Raw genomic sequence first — 20,712 nt, 5'->3', positions numbered from 1 at the left:
TGAATCTTACCACATACCCTACCTCACCCTCAAGCTCCTGGCAGGAAAAAGCACTTCTGTTTTAGCTGGAGTTTTATTTTTATCAAAGTTAAAAAATAATTATGTAAGACTGAAAACAGTATTTCCCCTACTCTGCCCCTGTCTGCCTCTGACTTCTGCTCCTCAGTATCTTAGTCTATTATTGGTTGATATTTTTTTTCTTTTTTTTTTTTAGTTTTACGTATTTCTCAACTTTCTATTGTGGAAGATGGGAATTTGGCTTGCTTACACTCCTCCCCAACACAAACACACACAAGACAAACACACATACTTCCTTTCCCCATAGAATAATTACATCATTATCTTGGTATAGAACAATATTCACTGTATCCATTATTGTAATTATGTTAAGAGTATTCATGATGAGCCGTAGATGACACTATTATCACCAATTGTTAAATTTCCTTTCTTGTAAAACTTTCACTTCCCCTGGAGTTAATAATTACCTCATTTTTGTTTGTTTGCTTAGCTTTCTGTGTAGCTATTAGTACTTCACCCCAGAGCACTGAGCCAGTAGTGTAAAGCTCTGAGTACATTTAAACATATCAGCAATATGTCAGTTTCACCATTGTCATGGAGACGTCCCCCCTGGAGTGGAAAACTACTGCTCCAGCCTGGCTGGTTGGTCTTTGCTCACTGTATGTACATCTGTCTTCCTCGCATAGATGGCCCTTTATGCACATCCTGGAGATTACCTTCACTTTCTCTGGGGTCCCTGTTTCCTGGATGCCCGATTTTTCTCTCTCTCATTTATTCCCTTATTTGTTGGAAAATATCCCCCTAGAAACTTCCTTAATAAAAGGAATATGAGAAAATAAAGTTGTTGTTGTCTTTAACATCTGTTAATGTCTGTCTGTCCACACAATGGATTCATACTTCGGATGGGTATAAGATTTTGTGCTGAAAATCATTATTCCTCAGAATTGTGAAGGATCATTCTATTGTTTCTGGCCTCCAGTGTTGCCTTTGAGAAGTCCAGTCCCATTCTGAATCTCAACCCTTTTCATATAACCTATTTCCGTCTTTCTCTCTGAAAACATTTTGTGTCCTCTGTTTGTCCAGAATAACCTGACATATCATGGCACTGTGCCTGTGGGTGGGTCATTTTAAAATTGAATCATGAGTACTTCAGTGGGTTCAGTCTTGAAACTCAAGGCTTTCGCTTCTAGGAATACTCATTTATTATGTGTTAGATAATATTCTTCACTTTCTTTGTTCTTTCTTTTTGGAACTTCTGTTCAGGACCCTCTGGACCACTCCTCTTTCTTTTTTTTCAGGTATGATTTTTCTCTAGTTTTTCCTGTATGTCTTTTTCTTTACTTGTATAAGGGAGATTTTCTTGAATATCTTCCTAAACTTTCATTGAATTTTTCATTTCTACTGTCAAAGTTCTGATTTTAAAGAGCATTTTATTCTCTGTTGTTTCTTTTCCTTGTGTGATATGATGTTCTATTTGTTTTCACTTGATAGATGGAATATCTTTTGTAATTTCTCTGGGGAGATGCATTATATATATTTTGTAATAATTTTCTTTCTCCTGAGAATTTTTTGTGTGCATATTTTCTCTAATGTTAGAGGTTTTTAAAATGACTGGTGCTTCCTAGCTTTCTGTCATATTTATGAGTCAATAAAACTGTTGAGAAGCACAATATGTACAGACAATTCTTGCTGATTGGCAGGCTTCAGCAATTGAGTGGTGCCTCCGCTACTTCGACAGGGGACCTCTCAGTGTCACGATCATAAATTTCTTCTACTGACTTGTCAGTATATTCAGAAAGCAGTTCACATATCTCTAGCTGGTAGGGTGTAAGTCTGGCTGCCAACATCTCGGGTGAAAGGGGTTTGAGGGTGAAATGGGGAAGAAGCCTCACTCAGTGTCTGTAAACTACCCCTGTTCTCGGATGTGTATGGAGTCCCTGAGTGCAGAATTCCTCTAGTTCAACCTCTTCATCTTCACCTGGGGTAGAGTAGGGGCAGCTCACTGACTGTATGGATCTCACTGGTTTTGTGCAGACTTTTTAACCAGGCCTTATTTCTTCAGCTTTCAAATCCCGACTCTTCCCCAATTCCAGAGACTTTCTAGTAATCTGCAGCATAAATCTAGCCTTTAAGAGCTACTATATTTCCAGCTTGGTTTCTGTTTCCCTTGATCCGCTAAGTTGGTTACCCATCAGTTTGTTTTGCAAAGACTAAAATTGTGTTGCTCTCATCACCGCTCCTGTTTTCTTGATCCCCTTGAAGATTTACACCTTTTGTAATTCCTTAATTGTCATTTTAGTGAGGTATGAGAGGAAGAAGAGGTAAATCTCATGCATAAATGGAAGTTTCTTGAGAAGCACTTTCACCATCTTCTGCAGGGCATGTGTGGTTACCAAGCATGGAAGATAGTCTTGTTTTTGTTTTTTTCATTTATTTTCCTTCCTGACAGCAGCCAGATTTGGTTTTAGGATTTAACTCCTTCATAGTCAGATGAAACAATAACCACTGGTCCTGCTCTCTCCAGTCAGGGGCTGGGCATGTGTCCCATGCTGAGCCAGACTGATTCTTTCCCTTAAGATTTCAATCTTCAGAAGATGTAAGACAAGTCTGAAGATATTTGCCATTCATCCATCCCATCCATGGCATCCTAACTAGATTTCTTCTTCTATTAGACAATTTCTGGTTTTCTTGCCTTCTAGATTTCAGAAATGACTGCTGACTTTAAAAAATGCACAATGTGAGAGTTTCTAGTTAAGTTTTATTTGGGGCAAAATGAGTAATATAGCCTGGGAGACAGCATTTCAGATAGCTCTGAACAACTGCTCCAAAGAGGTGGGGGGAAGGTCAGTATATATTTGTGATTTTGGTGAAGGGGGAGTACACGCAATCAAGCACGTATTTTTTGCAGAAGGTGTTTGCTGGTCATGAGGAGCAGTCATCACCATGAAAGCTTTTAGCGCTTTTCTAGATATGAGGAGATGCAAGAATTGGGATCATAAAATGGGCCCCTGAAAATATCTATCTGAAGACCTGTTCTGCCAGTTTTTCCCAGAGGCGCCTCGCTTCTGCTCTCCACCCTGAACTCCTTTCGGGGGTGTTGAAAATCAGCAGCTGCAGCAGCACATGATTTAATCCTTGTAGAGGTAGATGGCAAGTGCCCATTTGTAGTTGACACGACTCTTATTACTGTTGGTTTCAAATCTGATTCTATGGGCTTCCAGTCAATTTTATTAGCTTCTGATAATGTTTCAGTAATTTCACACTAGATTTTGTCATTACTCTAAGGCTGTGTAAAAGTTGCCATAACTTTGATTTGGTGAGAAGCTGCTTCATTACCCAACCCTGCACATTTCCAACTCACTAAATTTTCTCTAAATTCTTGCAAACTGACCAGTTCTTTCCTCAGTTCAGCTCTTTTAGGTAGCACCTCAATAATGTAGCTAGTAGCAGTCAGCTCATCGTTCAACATTCTTCTACAAAACATCTTTGCTTAATGTTATAATTTTGGTAAGGAATTTTTAAAATTTTTTTCCCTGTACGCGGGCCTCTCACTGTTGTGGCCTCTCCCGCCGCGGAGCACAGGCTCCAGACGCGCAGGTTCAGCGGCCATGGCTCACGGGCCCGGCCGCTCCGCGGCATGTGGGATCTTCCCGGACAGGGGCACGAACCCGTGTCCCCTGCACTGGCTGGCAGACTCTCAACCACTGCGCCACCAGGGAAGCCCAATGTTATAATTTTGTTAATGACAGTTTCTGTCTTACAAATTATCACAGTCACAATTTATGCCAAATGTCTTGCCTCTATATAATACACACCAGCATTTTTTCCAGCTTCCACCAACAGTCTCCTTATAGCCTAAAGCTAATGCCACATATTCCCGGTTTTTGTTATGGCAGTACCTCACATCTGTGTTTCAATTTGTGTTTCAGTCAGCTATTGCTATGTAACAAACAACCACAAATCTCAATGTTATATGACAAGATTATGCAGTCTTCATCAAGTTGCCTTTACATCCTTGTGAAAAATAAGTTGATCATTTATTATGTGTGAGTCTATATCTGAATTCTACGCTTTTACATTGATTTATGTGTCTGTCCTTCCACCAACACTACACTGTCTTGATTAATGCAGTTTTATAGTATGCCTTGATATGAGGTAGTCCTCCAGGTTTGTCTTTTTCAAAATTGTTTCAGCTCTTACAGTTCTTTTGATTTTTTTCAATGTAAATTTTAGAACCAGCTTCTCAATTTGTACAAAAAATATCCCACTGTAACATTAGGATTGCATAGAATCTATAAAACAGTTGATGGGGAATTGACCTCATAGCAACATCAAGACTTTCAACTCACGAACAAGGTAAATCTCCTATTTGTTTAGGTCTTTGATTTCTTTCACCACTTTTTTGGAGTTTTCAGTACAGAGATCATAAACATATTTTGCTAAAATTTTTGTGTTACAGTGCACCAAATTATTTTGTATTTTTTGGTGTTATTATAATGTTACTGTTTGCAATTTTCCAGTTTCCATGGGTAATATATAGAATATATACAGAAACATGATTGATTTTATACTATATGTAAATTGAACTTATATTGGCCTAATATCCATTGACCTTGCTAAACTTATCTTTTAGCTCTATTAGCTTCCTTGTAAATTCTTTGGGATTTTCTCAGTATACAACCACGTCATCTGTGAAGAGAAACATTTTTATTTCTTCCATTGCAAACTGCATGTCTTCATGTCTCTTATTTATATCTACTTATTGCAATGAGTAGAACTTCCAGTATGATGTCAAATGAGAGTGGTGAGAGTGGACCTCCTAGCTTTGTTCCTGATCTTAGGGGTAAAACATTCGATCTTTCACCATTAACTATGATGTTAACAGGTCTTTTGTAGATGTTCTTCCTTAGTTTTAAGAATTTCCATTCTGTTACTAACTCCCTGAGAGGTTTTTTTTTGTGAATAGATGCTGAATTCTGTCAGATGATTTTCTGCATCTCTTGGAATGAGCATATGATTTTTTCCTTCTTTTGTGTACTGATGTGGTGAATTAATTCAGTTAACTTTGGAATGTTCAGCTGTCCTTGCATGCTGAGACAAACCTCGCTTCATCATAATGTCTTTTTTTACATATTGTTGGTTTGCAATTGCTAGTATTTTATTGAAGAGTTTTGGATCTTTTGTTGTGAGGGATATTTGGTCTGTAGTTTTCTAGTAATATCTGTTTTTAATATCAAGTAATGCCAGCCTCATAAAGTGAGTTGGATAGCATTCCCTCCTTTTTTATTTTCTGGAAAAAATTTGTGTAGAATTGGTATCATTTTTTGAAATGTTTGAGAAAACTTGATGGTACAGCAGTCTGGCCTGAAGAGCTCTTCTTGGAAGGTTTTTTAACCACATATTCTATTTCTAAAATACATAATAGATTATTGAATCTATATATTTCTTCATATCCATTTCATCTTTATAGTTATAAATGTCTGTAGGATCTGCAATGATGTCCCCTCCTTTGTTCCTCTAATTGGTAATTTATATCTTTTCTCTTTTTTTATCTTTGTCAATATAGCTAGTCATTTAATAATTTTTAATTTTTTTCCAACGGAACCAGCTCTTTGGTTCATTGATTCTTTCAGTGTTTTTCCATTTTTTATCTGTTGCTATTTATATTATTTCCTGGGAATTCTGGAACAATTTCCATGAATCAACACTCTAGGTCACTGTGTTTAAAACTTAAAATAAATTGTGACTTATAAGAAATACTCTTTACATCATATCTTGATATGTGTACAAAAAGCCTACATACATATAATTACAACAAACTTTCTTGTATTACGTGTGATAAATTTCATTTTTCCCTAATTTAATTCCCTTCGGTTCCAACCTGACTATATTCTCTTTTGTTAAGAAAAATCTGTTCACAACCTGCTAACTATATTCGCTGACCGCTAATGGTTAGTGATCTACAATTTGAGAAACTTTGTTGAAGATTATTCTGTTAACAGGTCATATATACCACACTTTGTGAAACTGGTTACTATTTCTTGATCCATGTCATTGATAAAAATAAAAAACAAGATAAGCTACATTATCTAGTCCAACAGCATATCCCTAGAAATCTATTGAGAGGTTGAAACAGAGCCATTAATGAATATATTGATACTTTGCATGTGGTGGTTTATATATCCATTTGACAAACACTGAACCCAGGTATCAATTTAGGTAATGTGAATACAGCAGTGAATAAAGCAGTCCTTTACCTATGATGTTTCTATCTTAGTGGGTAAAGTAGTTAATAAACAGAATGTATAAATAAGTATGTCAAGTGATAATAAATGCAATGACGAAAAGTAAAGCAGGATAAACGAGAAAGACATGGGATGCCATGCTATTTTATTTGGCAGAATTAGTGACTATTTCTCTTAAAAGAGAAATGAAGAAGTGAGAAATAGCTGGGGAATGAGTATTCTAAACAGGGGAAAGAGCAAGTGCAAAGGCCCTGAGAGGAGAATATTGTGGGAGGAGAGTGGTAGAGATGGGAGCAGAGAGGTCGTAGAGTCCAGGCCATGGACTGCTTTACAGGCCTTGGCAATTACTGGATTTTACTCAGAGAAAGGGGAAGCTACTGAAGTGCTTTTGCAGCTGAGTTACATGATCTTATACACTTACATGCTAAAAGACTCAGACTGCTGTGGGGAGAGTAGAACACAGGGAAGTAAGATGGGGCAAAGGAAGGTATTGCAAAGGTCCAGGCAAAAGGGGGTGGTGACTTGCGTTAGGAAGATAACAAGAAAGATGGGGAGAAGTGATGAATTCTGCTTCTATCTAGTAGGTAAGGCTGACCATACCTGCTGATAAATTGTATGGGGGTTCAAAAGAAGGGAAAAAGCCAACCCCCAGTCCCTATCATTCCATTTTATGTATTTTTATAACATTAGGTACCATTTATAATTACACTATGTATTTTTTATTTCTTGTTTATTGTTTTCCTTAACCCGTAGATTAGGTATTGCATGAGATTAGAAGCCTTGTCTGTCTGTTCACAGCCATATTCGAGCACCTAGAAGAGTGCCTGGCACTAAAGATGCTTATTACATATTTGCTTGTATGAACGAGTGAAAGGAAGGGAATTTGACATCCATATTGAGTCCTAAATATATTTTGGCCTTTTCACCTCTAATTTCACTTATAGGAATCTATTTTGAGGAAATCTTCACAAATACAAAGACTTATCCCCATAGACACTCATCAGAGCAACTGCTGCTAATAGTGGAAAATCAAACACATCCTAATTGTTCAACAAGAAGAAAATCTGGGGCACTTCCCAAAGGTTTAAGGAAGACTTTGACCACTTTCAGGGCAGGACAGTGGATGGCAGGAAACAGCTGTCTCTGCCAGGGCTTTAGCACCAGAGCCCAGCAGACCCATGGACACAGGACCATGCCAGCTGGATGGCAGGGTGATGTTAGTTCACTTCAAATCATGCATTCTAATCACAATGCTTAAAATCTCAAGGGTTTAATTCTAAAAGTTTTACAGCGGGCTTTGAGCCAGTTCCTGGGGCCTCACCATGGGCCTGTGTGGAGGGACTTAGGGGGAAGGAGAGCAGTAACTAAGGGAGAAGTGTACATATAGAAAAACACGAGGGAAAGTGAGTGCAGAGCTTCAGTTAAAACCCAGCTGGGCAATTTGCATCAGTGAGTCTAACTCCGAGAAGGAAAAGGTAGTCTTAGGAAATGCTGTGGGACTATGGGTTTGCTTGGCCCCTCAGAGGTAACACTTCCCATAGACATTGCCAGTATAGCTCATGGCAGGAACTCGGCATCTTCCTGTGGGAACTCATGCTGCTGTGCTCAAACTTGACACACTGGCATGTACCATTTTACTAATTACTGAAACCTACACTTATTCTGAGTGCTGAGTGCTGGGGAAAATGAATGAGATCTATAACCCCATTTTTTCCTCACCAAAGAAAGAATCCTCTTTAAAAAAAACTTGCACACAACAGAGTTCTAGTATCCAATCTTCAGTATATTTATTCCCAAATCAAAGAATTTCTGAGCTGAAAGGGAATCTGAGCTATTTTGCCTCTTTATTTTACAAATAAGGAAAATGATGTCCAGAGAGTACCTCAAGGTAGTAGAGAAAAGAAGAGAATGCTTTGTTTTCTGACCCTTATTTCAGCTCTCTCTCCATGATTCTGTACTGTTTACTCATTTTTTAATGGATTTACTTATTCAACAAACATTTACTGAAAATTTATGTGCAATGCACTGGTTAGCCATTGGGGAAAGATAAAAAGGAAATGAATTATATTTTCCAGGGATGTGTACTCTGCGTGTACATGTTCTTGTACTCATTCTTTCTCTCTTCCCTCTGCCTAACTCGAAAACCAACTTTAGGTGCCCAAGACTTTGATCATTGGGAGCCAAATGCAGGACCTAATGCAAAGGGGAAAATGTAGTTACTGTTTGGGCTTCCAGAGACTCTAAGATTTGGGTGGAATTCTTGGAGGAAGAGGCTGTGAAGTTGGCCTGGGGGTCCTACAGTTGTGGGTATATCTAGTATAGCGCTTGGGGATCTTGGCTGGATAGCAACAGAAAAGAAAGCCTTGGCTAAATTTTGCAGGAAGGAAATTTACTAGAAGTAATTTGGGTACTTCTCGTAACTAATGTTATATATGGAGAACTGGGCCTGAATACCCTAGGCACCAAAATCTAGATGTTTGGAAGAGCAGCAAAAATTATGCCACAAGAAGAGTTTGGTTGACATGTGGCTGCTGTGGTCACTGGTCACTGGATGCCACCAACAGAATTAATTCCATACTTTACACTCCCCGTGTGTCGACTACTAGCTACAGGGTTGAGGGGAAATATATATGTATCTGGCATTTTTAGCACGTGTGTTGTGAAGAAGAACCTTGTCTTACACGGTGACTTGGACTATTTGAGAAGACCCCAAACAAAATGAGGGTCCAAATGCAGAGCAGCCAAACAAGAAAAAAACCCAAAACTCTAAAAAAGTCTGTTTAAAATTGAATATAATTGAGTTGAGACCAAAGAGGCAATCTGTATAAATTTAGTCAGATTTCCACTTTTTCATCCATAGAAGGTTTCTAGGTATGAATTAATAAATATTTTGTTAACATAGGTTTATCCTAGATACCCAAAGATATATTGGGAAGTAAGGTGCTATGATTAGGGGGAAAGCTCCCAGATATTTTACTATAATGAAAATAATCTCTGAGCTAATTAGATATCTGTAAAAGAAAAACTGTCTTTTACACATCAGTCTCTTAAACGTCAAGCATATAACAAAATTTAAATCCAATTGAATTAATAGAGAATCACTTAGGCTGACTTACGGATCATGTTCTATCTAATCTCTTTCCTTTTACTTGAGAACTACTTCATAATTTCCTATAAAACTAAATTTAATTTACCTCCCCCCCCCCTTTCAAGCACATGTCAAAATTTCTCGCTCCATACTGGATTATTCACATCTTCATTGTAGAAATATTCTCTATTATTTCATTATCTTCAAAAACAAATTTTTTCTTAGTCCTTTATCCCTCTAGTTATCACCCTTTTTCTTTGCTTCCATACCAAGAAAAATGTGTCAAAAGTGTTTCGAATATGGGTTGTCTCAAATCCCTCACCTCCCATTCTCCTCGACCTGTTTTCTGACTCAGCCACCACCCACAAGGACCGACCCCAGAATTGTCTCCACACTCGTTTTACGTGATTTTTTCACGAGCATTCAGCAACATGAACCGTTGACATCTCCCCCTTTCTTTGCTATAAAAAACTATTTTCTTCTCCACAGTTCTGTGACACTGTAATAAATTTGGGTTTTCTTCTTATCTCACCAAGCTAGTCTTTCCCAATCTCATTTGCTTTCACTAAAATAGTGGCTTGCAGCATACTAGTGTTCTTTTTCTTAAGGTATTCAGTGTGGCCTAAAGCTTTGAATACCGTCTATATTCTAATGAGTTCTAAATTTATATCTTCAGACTGGACCTCTGCTCTGAAGTCTAGACTCATCTATCAAACTGCCTATCTAATAACTCCTCTTAATTTTGTACTCCAAACCTCTAACGTCTAGACTCATATATCAAACTATTTCATGTTTTCTCTTAATCCCATACTTTCATTTCCCATCATCTCAGTTAAAGGTATGAAAAACACTGAGGGCTCATTTGCAGCAACATGGATGGACCTAGAGATTTCCATACTCAGTGAAGTAAACCAGATGGAGAAAGACAAATATATGATATCACTTCTATGTGGAATCTTAAAAAAAAGATACAAATGAACTTCTTTCCAAAACAGACGTAAAAAGCAAACTTATGGTTACCAAAGCAGAAAGGGGGCTGGGGGGAGGGATAGATTAGGAGGTTGGGATTAATATATATATACACACTACTATATATAAAATAGATAACCAACAAGGACCTACTCTATTGCACAGGGAACTATACTCAATATTTTGTAATGACCTACAAGGGAAAAGGACCTGAAAAAGAATCTATCTATCTATCTATCAATCTATCATCTACCTATCTACCTACCTACCTATCACCTATCTCTAAATTGGTGTGCAGTAAACTTGACACTAACACGATATTGTAAATCAACTATATTTCAACAAAAAATTAAAACAAAACAAAACAAAACCCACTGAGGGCTCAAGCCAAGACCCTAGGTGTCATCCTCGATCTCTCTTTACCTGTCCCCATCACATCCACTTCATCAGCTGTCTATTATATACAATCCCAAAATATAGAGGGTCATATTTTCTGAAAATAATGACTGTTTTCCCCTTCCTTTGCAGTCTGTTTTTCTTGTCCAAATGCATTAATAAAGACCTCCAAGGATATGCTGAAGGTAGCACTAAGAGTGAACATTCTTTTCACATTCTTGAGTGTAATGTGAGTGCTTCTGCTTTTTAACTACTGAGTATAATGCTTGCTAAAGGTTTCTGGTGCATACACTACTTGTTATAGGAAGTTTCTACTTCACTGTCTTACAAAATGTTTAATCATGACTGTGTCTTGAATTTGTCAAACTATTTTTTGTCACGATTGTAAAGTTTTTCTCTTACGATCTGTAAATTCAGCGAACGTATTAGGTATACTATAAATGCATCATCCTTGCATTCTTGAGATCGATCTGTTCCCCCAAGCTACCTTCTCTGGATTTGGAGAATTCCTGTGGTTACTCCTCTCTGTAAAGCACTTTGCACTGAGCAGGTTCTTGGTTTTCTTTTACCATGTGATACCATCTCCCTGGATCTTTTAGGGGATGCTGTGTTAGAATTTTAGAAAAGATCTGGCCTTCCTAGTAATCTCTGGCCAGGAGTCGAAAGAGGCTGGAGCCTGTGCTCAGTGTGCCATCTTGAGGACAGACAGGAAAGGACTGGGTTACTTTGGTTGATGATATAGAAAGATTTGGGGATCATCCTGACTTAGAGGAATGCCCTTGATCCACAGTTTAACAGCATATAGCGGGACTAGGGGGAGTGATGATTCAGAGAAAAGGAAAACCTCTCCAAAATTAATGTTGGCTGAAGTTCAAGTGAAGCGAGAAAAGAAACAGGTATGCGAAGAAGTGAAGACAGAGACCATAAAATGTCAAGACCTAAGAAATTTATTTTAAAAATGATTACATCCCTTGAAAGTTTCCATCTTCATTCCCCACAAAAATTTTGCTAAAAACAAACATTCTCATAAGTACTGAATCTTGAATATACGAGTGGTTGGGAGGAGACCAATGGAAAGTTCCCACTCATCCAGTCTGACCACAAATATGACCAAAATTTTTGTAGCCGGGTATGAGGTGTAAAAAAATAGAGGAAAGGCTAAGGTCATATTACTGCTTCCTTCTAGAATAATGGAAGAATTTCTTTGAATTTCAGCAAATATCATAGGACTCTATAAGATACTCATTGTGGACAGGCGTTGGGAGTCCTTAATCAGTCTTGTCAGCCAACAAATACCTATCCATAAAAAACTTCCGATGCGTCAGGAACTGTGCTATTTATTGGGGATAAAGTCTGAGAAATATAGACGGCAGCCTTGCCTTCATGAAGTGTGCAGTCTGGTGAGGGAAGAGAACATTAAACACACATTAAATGTGAATGTGATAAGAAGTATTGGGTGAAGCATGGGTGGCGTGGCTGCTGGTAAGCAGCGTGCATGGTCAGGACACAGCTGGGCATGGCGTTTCCTCTAAAAAATGACTTTTAGATTGAGACCCAAAAGAGAAGACAAAGAACCATTGTCAGCCTTTCCGACCAGATTCCTGTCTTTCCAAAGCTGGAAAATAAAACCCAAATTCTTTGTCTAGCCTCTCTGTCCAGAGGTACCTTTAAAAACAAGAGTGTATGGTTTCAGAATCATGGAATTCTAGAGACGAAGGCTTTGGGGACTGTTGCTTATCTTTACCATCAGTGGAAAGCTGGCTTGTGTTACCACTGTCTCAACTCATGTTATACTGCAGCTGCCCACTGTGAGTAGAGGAGAGGGATGTGAAAGCAGGAGGGTCTATTCCAGGTAAATCCTTCCCGAGAAAAGGCAGGAGTCACATTGCTCCAATAGCAAACTGGAGAGGACTTAAAAAGGGGAAAAATTTTATTTGGACATTTCTGATGACAGGTAACAGGAACTCAGCTCAAACTGGTAGAAGCAAAAGGAAGCAATTTATTGATTCAAGGAACAGAAGAGTCTGGGTGTTGCCATGGGGCTTGCAGCGCTACTAGATCTAGATTCTTGAACAATGTCCTTAAGGATATAGATCTTTGTCTTTGTCATTGTTTTTCTTTGTGTGGGTTTCATTGTCCATCAGCCTCTCTTTATGCAAAGATGATATTACAAGGCAGCTCCTGGCTTAAATGGCTCATGGAACCTGTGATCTCAGAAAAAAAATTGTTCTTCCTCACCAGTGACTTTATTACTTATCAAAAAAGGACACTGCCTGGTTCTACTTAAGTCGTGTGAACATCCGCAATCCAGTCACTAGGTCCAGAGGATGGAGTACTCTGGTTGTCCGTGGTCTCGTGCCGGCTCTTATGATGGGAATGCTGTGGTCCCTTGATTGACAACCCCATTGCAATCATGGAGAAGGTAGAGGCAGCTCTCAAGAGGAAGCGTCATAGAACAGATGAAAAAGTGAGTAAGTCCACTAAAGAAAGGCGCATTTATGTATTCTTCTCCTTTGAGCTTACATTTGGCTCCTGTAACTAGAGGAAGAGTAGCTATGATCATCTGTTCTTACAGTTAATCCAAATCAACTGTTCTTACAGTTAATCCTTGCTCTGCCACTTGTTAGTTTGTCACTTTGAAATTTAAGCATCCTTGTGTGCCAGTGGAGATTATATATGCATCCATGGCTTAGCAGTACTCCATTCAGCATGGATTTGCAGCAGCATTAATCCTCCAGCACAGAAGATACTGACCAAAACGCAACCACGTGCCTTGCAAAGGTTTCATTGATATGCATGGAACAAGCCAATATATATATATTTTTAACATCTTTATTGGAGTATAATTGCTTTACAGTGGTGTGTTAGTTTCTGCTGTACGACAAAGTGAATCAGCTTTATGTATACATATATCCCCATATCTCCTCCCTCTTGCGTCTCCCTATCCCACCCCTCTAGGTGGACACAAAGCACCGAGCTGATCTCCCTGTGCGATGCAGCTGCTTCCCACTAGCTATCTATTTTACATTTGGTAGTGTATGTATGTCAACGCTACTCTCTCACTTAGTCCCAGCTTACCCTTCCCCCTCCCTGTCCTCAAATCCATTCTCTACATCTGCGTCTTTATTCCTGTCCTGCTCCTAGGTTCATCAGAACTATTTTTTTTTCTTTTTTTTTAGATTCCATATATATGTGTTAGCATACGGTATTTGTTTTTCTCTTTCTGACTTACTTCACTCAGTATGACAGACTCTAGGTCCATCCATGTCACTACAGATAACTCAGTTACGAAACTTTTTATCAAGCCAGTATTTCTTTCGTTTGCTTGCCTGGGTCAATCTTTCTGACACTAACATCAAATTTTCTCAGATAACAGGCTTTGAATTGTCAGCAAATTGTTTGATCATTTCCCAAAGGAACCACATGGGGTGTTTGGTAGGCCGTGTGGCAGCTCCCATCTGTAGAGGTGAAATGGATGTGCGTGGTCCTCTATGCTGCAGGAATAATTCTAAAGAATTTTGTGAAGTAGTAAATCAGCACCCCCTCCCCTATGCATATGAAATATATCTTCATGAAGTTTAACCTATTATAACGTTAGAGCTTTAATTTCCAGGAACACGTTTTCCTACTTGGAACAGGACCTGTAATAGTTCCTAACTCAGGGTCGCTGCAATCAGGAAATGACTTGGTCCAGTTAAAGCACTTGCTGGCTGGCACACAGTGAGTTCTCTATCATGTAGTTGTTATTATTCATTTTCTTTTTCTTCTTATTATTTATTTATATTTATTTTTAAAATTTAGTTACTTATTTTTGGCTGCATTGGGTCTTCGCTGCTGCACGCTGGCTTTCTCTAGTTGCGGTGCGCAGGCTTCTTACTGCGGTGGCCTCTCTCGTTGCGGAGCACGGGCTCCAGGCGCGCGGGCTTCAGTAGTTGTGGCTCACGGGCTCTAGAGCGCAGGCTCAGTAGTTGTGGCGCACGGGCTTAGTTGCTCCACGGCATGTGGGATCCTCCTGGACCAGGGCTCGAACCCATGTCCCCTGCATTGGCAGGTGGACTCTCAACCACTGCGCCACCGGGAAAGCCCCTATTATTCATTTTCATCAAGTATCTGTTGACCAACTACTGTGTTCAAACCATGCAGACAAAAGATATTTGTGAAACGTATGAAATAATTTTAGGATAAAGAGAAAGGTGCTCTAAAGGGATCCAAGGAAAGACATTCCTGGGGTTAAGTCTTTGGGTCTGAGCAGTTCCTGTCACCCGATAAAGCAAATGTAAAACACTAAACAAATCAAGAAAGAAATCTCTTAAGATTAAAAAATAAAACTAGAGAAAACATGGTTGAGTTATGCAAATTACTAATTTTGAAAAATCACTGTCTAATTTAATCTCTATGTTGCAAATGAATTAGGATATTCTGAACAAGACTGAGAAAAAAAATAAAGCTGAAATTTGGGTTGATTATGTGAGAATTAGATCTGTTATATCCAATGATCTGTTTTAAAGTGAACATTTCTACAATTCTTCACTCCTTTCTGTAGTGTGCATATGATTTCATGGGATTTTCTTGCCACTCAGGCAGACAGGGCAGGCTATCAGCCACTTCCTTCTGGACAGGCCAGCCCCAGGCCTCAAAGGAAGGAGCCAGATTCTTCTGCACCTTTTCAGAGAACTTCTTCACCACAGATTCATCTTGCCAGTGTTGTCTTTGGGGATGCCAGAGAGGGTCTGGTACTCAGGAAAGAGCTGGACAAATGCCTCCCACCCAAAGGCCTCCTGGAGCTGGGAAGAGAAGGAAGGGGCAGAATGAGGTGTCTGGTCTACAAAAGCCACGCCCCCCCCGACACATACTCACATAAAATTACATGGTAATGCTTAGTTGTAAGCTATCTTTTAACACTGATTTAATTCTCAACAGTGGCTCTCTCCTTCTCCATTCTCTCATATGCTCATTCCAGTGACTGGTGTCGTATCTTATTCTGCCTCACTCCAGTCTCAGAGATGGAGTCTGTGCTTGCACTTTACTTGGTCTCTAATAAATGGTAGTCACTTTTAGTATTTTTCTCCTAAGCTTAGTGGTAGATAAAGATTTTAATCTGACATAGATGAGGATCATCTTGTGGAGCTGAAAAGTGGAATCCTTCCACTTGAAAACACAGACACCACCCAGATGTAAAGATATTTTTGTTCTTTGTTGAAGACTCGACTCTTAGTAAGTCTGCCACATTGTCTTATGGAGACAGGCAGATGTGTAAAAAGAATGCATTTTTTTGTGTGGGTAGAGCTAGGATGAACTCAGACATAGGGAGAGATGTGTACTCAGAGTCAGTTCCTGGAAGGCCCTCTGAAAAGGATAGTTGGGATTATAGAACTTGAGAGCTAGAAAGGACACAATCCTGGTCCATCATTTAGGAATCTATGACCCTGGAGAAGCACTGCCTTGAAGACAAGTTAAAGTAGAATGTCTCAGCCAACACCACTATCATTCTTTCATTATTGCTCAGCTGAGATCACAGACTGAGCCATTAGGAGATATCTAATACTAATTGTAATCAACTTATTAAGTTACATTAAATTTTAATTAATTGAATTGAATTAAATAACTGACAACCTGGGGTCATTTCAACACAATTGTAACATGGGGGAGCAAGTAACTAATATCTCAAAGGAACATATTCAGGGAAGGCTTCTTGGAGAAGGTGACAATGGTCTGATTTTGAAAGACGGACAGTTTTCTTGGTATATAAAGAAGGCAAAACTATTTTGGTGAGAAAGAGCAATATTTGCAAATGTACAGAAACATGGACCGTGGCAATGTGTTCTGAAAACTGTAAACAGTTTGGATTTGCTGGCGAATGAGTAAGAAGGCAAGAATCTGGATCTCGAGGCAGGAGGAGAAGGCAGAGCCAGCTATTAAAGAGTGTGGCATTCTACCTGGAGGCACCAGGGAGTTACTGAAGTTTTATTAGCTGAAATGTATGTTTTTTTTGTCAGCACCTTTAGAAGACAGGTCAGTTGGGGTCATGGATAGAAGCAGGGAGACTAGTGAAGAGGCTATTGGAATAGCTTGGATGACAGACGCCCGGGACTTGAATTTTGACCATGTGGTGGGAATGGAAGGTGAGGGGTCAGGGAGGTGGCCGCCTGGCCTGAATCCAGCCCCAGAGCTATGGAAGTCCAGGTAGAGAGCAGTGAAGGGAGTCTGCCCCCAAGGGCTTTGAATTGAACTTGTAGGTCAAGCTTCTGGGACACTGACTCTTTCATGCATGTGCTCAGACAGATTAGTTATTGCTAAGGAAAATGGAACAGTCCAAATTTATTGTGCGGCCTGAAGTAATCTCGGAATCTTTGGAATCGTGAACATCCAGACGGCGTGCGGTAGTGCCAAAGGCGCGGGGGTCTGGAGTCAGAACACCACACCTGAGTTCTAGGTCTTCCCCTTTCTCTCAGTTTTAAGGTCGATGACAGACTGCTTATGCCCTTTAACCTTCAGCTTCTGCACTTGCCAAATGAGGATTGTGATAATACGTCCTTAATGTGTTTCACGAGGCTGGCAAGGATTAGATGGGGGAAATGGAAGGGAAGGCTTTGAAAAGCTGAAAAACACTACACATGTTACTTCTTTTATAATGGAACTAGGACTTATCCACACTTGGGGTTTGAGTAAGAAGATACCATTTTGAGAAACTTGCTACCAGGTCACTTTCCCCAGCCTGTGTCCTCGTAATGCATTGTTGTAGTGAGGTGATGTTCTTGTCTTCTGAACTATAAAGATAACTCAGGAGAAACCACTCAATTTTGTATTTGGCAAAGCTGCGAGTCTACCTCAGTTTTCATGGCCAGAACTGTGTTATCGTGCTATACTTTTCACAGTGATTCTACCCACTTTCATTTATTTCCACAAAGTTCTGAGGTGGAGGGGAGGAGTAGGACACACATCATTATCCATTTTAGACATGTGAAACCTGAGCCACAGAGAGACACCACCATGCAGCCGTCTCCCATGTCCAGGGGAGGCGGTGCGCCCATGGCTGGTGGCGGTGTTGAAGGACTTGTAGTGTGGTCCCCGTTTCCCTCCATTTCTGCTCTGTACCTGAAGATATGTTTCCAGAGCCAGTCAGGGGGGTTCCCTTGTCCATGTGCATTTTGATCCTCTGCTCCCGATTTTGAGGACTCAGACGAGAGTGGGCCTGATTCCCAGGGATGTCCAGCACTGTCTCTCTCACATAGACTGACCAGAGGTTGCACAGGGCCTCACTGGTATGAGGATGGATAATCCATCCAGAATGCTTCAAGTTGCGGCCCATCTCGTGGAAGAGACCCCAGTGCCTTTGGATCTTATGATCGTCTCATCAAGGAACACAGGCACTGACTGCACGTGGCACATGATGGGGTATCCAGACTGCACCCAACCTGAAGGAAGCAATGAGGAAGAAGAACTGAGGTGATGAACGATGTTCTTTGTAGATTATATCTCTCCCACCATCCCAGGAAGCCCAGAACATTTTAAGTAGTCCCAGATTAATCAGAAAAGCATCGGACTTTACCCTCTTGTCCAAGCTTATTTGTAATCTAGCCGGTCTCCTTCCCAGTTTCTTGGACTTCTTCATTTTCATCCCTACTTGACCCCAGGGGTATACGTACATGTAATGTGACTATTAGTGTCATCATTCCTTTTTTTTTTTTTTTTTTTCCATTTTTGCATGGGTGACTATTCCCGTGAATTGCTATGTGGGTGATGTGTTTCAGTGCCATGATGTCCTGTGTCTGCATTTGGGACTATGAGGGAAAACACTATAATTTCTCCCTTCTCTAATTTAGTCTTAATCCATTTTATGGAATCATTTTGAGAGCCTGAGGACGGCAATCAGACTTCCTCATTTTTCTCTAAATACCTACCTTTACTCCAGGGTTTATTTTTTAAAACATCTTTATTGGAGTATAATAGTTTTACAATGGTGTGTTAGTTTCTGCTTTATAACAAAGTGAATCAGTTATACATATACATATGTCCCCATCTCTCTTCCCTCTTGCATTTCCCACCCTCCCAACCCTCCCTATCACACCCCGCTAGGTGGTCACAAAGCACCAAGCTGATCTCCCTGTGCTATGCGGCTGCATCCCACTAGCTATTTATTTTACGTTTGGTAGTGTATATATGTCCATGCCACTCTCACTTTGTCCCAGCTTACCCTTCCCCCTCCCCGTATCCTCAAGTCCATTCTCTAGTAGGTCTGCATCTTTATTCCCGTCTTGCCCCTAGGTTCATCTGACCATTTTTTTTTCTTTTTCTTTTCTAGATTCCATATATATGCGTTAGCATACAGTATTTGTTTTTCTCTTTCTGACTTACTTCACTCTGTATGACAGTCTGTAAGGTCCATCCACCTCACTACAAATAACTCAGTTCCGTTCCTTTTTATGGCTGAGTAATATTCCATTGTATATATGTGCCACATCTTCTTTATCCATTCATCTGATGATGGACACTTAGGTTGCTTCCATGTCCTGGCTATTGTAAATAGAGCTGCAATGAACATTTTGGTACATGACTCTTTTTGAATTATGGTTTTCTCAGGGTATGTGCCCAGTAGTGGGATTGCTGAGTCATAAGGAAGTTCTATTTTTAGTTTTTTAAGGAACCTCCATACTGTTCTCCATAGTGGCTGTATCAATTTACATTCCTACCAACAGTGCAAGAGGGTTCCCTTTTCTCCACACCCTCTCCAGCATTTATTGTTTGTAGAGTTTTTGATGATGGCCATTCTGACCGGTGTGAGATGATATCGCATTGTAGTTTTGATTTGCATTCCTCTAATGATTAATGATGTTGAGCATTCTTTCAGGTGTTAGTTGGCAATCTGTATATCTTCTTTGGAGAAATGTCTGTTTAGGTCTTCAGCCCATTTTTGGATTGGGTGTTTGTTTTTTTGATATTGAGGTGCATGAGTTGCTTGTATGTTTTGCAGATTAATCCTTTGTCAGTTGCTTCATTAGCAGATATTTTCTCCCATTCTGAAGGTTGTCTTTTGGTCTTGTTTATGGTTTCCTTTGCTGTGCAAAAGCTTTTAAGTTTCATTAGGTCCCATTTGTTTATTTTTGTTTTTATTTCCATTTCTCTATGAGGTGGGTCAAAAAGGATCTTGCTGTGATTTATGTCATAGAGTGTTCTGCCTATGTTTTCCCTCAGAGTTTGACGGTGTCTGGCCTTACATTTAGGTCTTTAATCTATTTTGAGTTTAGTTTTGGGTATGGTGTTAGGGAGTGTTCTAATTTCATTCTTCTACATGTAACTGTCCAGTTTTCCCAGCACCACTTACTGAAGAGGCTGTCTTTTCTCCACTGTATATTCTTGCCTCCTTTATCAAAGATAAGGTGACCATATGTGTGTGGGTTTATCTCTGGGCTTTCTATCCTGTTCCATTGATCTATAGTTCTGTTTTTGTGCCAGTACCATAATGTCTTGATTACTGTAGCTTTGTAGTATAGTCTGAAGTACAGGAGCCTGATTCCTCTACCTTTGTTTTTCTTTCTCAAGATTGCTTTGGCTATTTGGGGTCTTTTGTGTTTCCATACAAATTGTGAAAATTTTTGTTCTAGTTCTGTGAAAAATGCCATTGGTAGTTTGATAGTGATTGCATTGAATCTGTAGATTGCTTTGGGTAGTATAGTCATTTTCACAATGTTGATTCTTCCAATCCAAGAACATGGTATATCTCTCCATCTATTTGTATCATCTTTAATTTCTTTCATCAGTGTCTTAGAATTTTCTGCACATAGGTCTTTTGTCTCCTTACCTAGGTTATTCCTAGATATCTTATTCTTTTTGTTGCAGTGGTAAATGGGAGTGTTTTCTTAATTTAACTTTCAGATTTTTCATCATTAGTGTACAGTAATGCTAGAGACTTCTGTGCATTAATTTTGTATCCTGCTACTTTACCAGATTCATTGATTAGCTCTAGTAGTTTACTGGTAGCGTCTTTAGGATTCCCTA

The 20,712-nt window shown here is 39.6% G+C and overlaps 1 protein-coding gene and 1 long non-coding RNA gene across 8 annotated transcripts in view; one reads left to right on the top strand and one right to left on the bottom strand.

The window, feature by feature from the left end:
- Positions 1-20,712, top strand: part of LOC117202274 (uncharacterized) — a 183,210-nt gene that overhangs the window by 56,686 nt on the left and 105,812 nt on the right. The window lies entirely within an intron of this gene.
- Positions 15,381-20,712, bottom strand: part of LOC101270044 (TRPM8 channel-associated factor 1) — a 105,963-nt gene continuing 100,631 nt past the window's right edge. For both annotated transcript variants that reach the window (XM_049714709.1, XM_049714711.1), the window contains exon 8: positions 15,381-15,500. In XM_049714709.1, the coding sequence (XP_049570666.1) occupies positions 15,396-15,500 (105 nt within the window). In that variant the 3' untranslated portion in view covers positions 15,381-15,395. The remainder of the gene's footprint in view (positions 15,501-20,712) is intronic.

Source organism: Orcinus orca, chromosome 9, assembly GCF_937001465.1.
Source record: "Orcinus orca chromosome 9, mOrcOrc1.1, whole genome shotgun sequence".
NCBI classification, from domain to species: domain Eukaryota; kingdom Metazoa; phylum Chordata; class Mammalia; order Artiodactyla; family Delphinidae; genus Orcinus; species Orcinus orca.
This window is presented reverse-complemented; position numbering and strand designations above follow the sequence as displayed.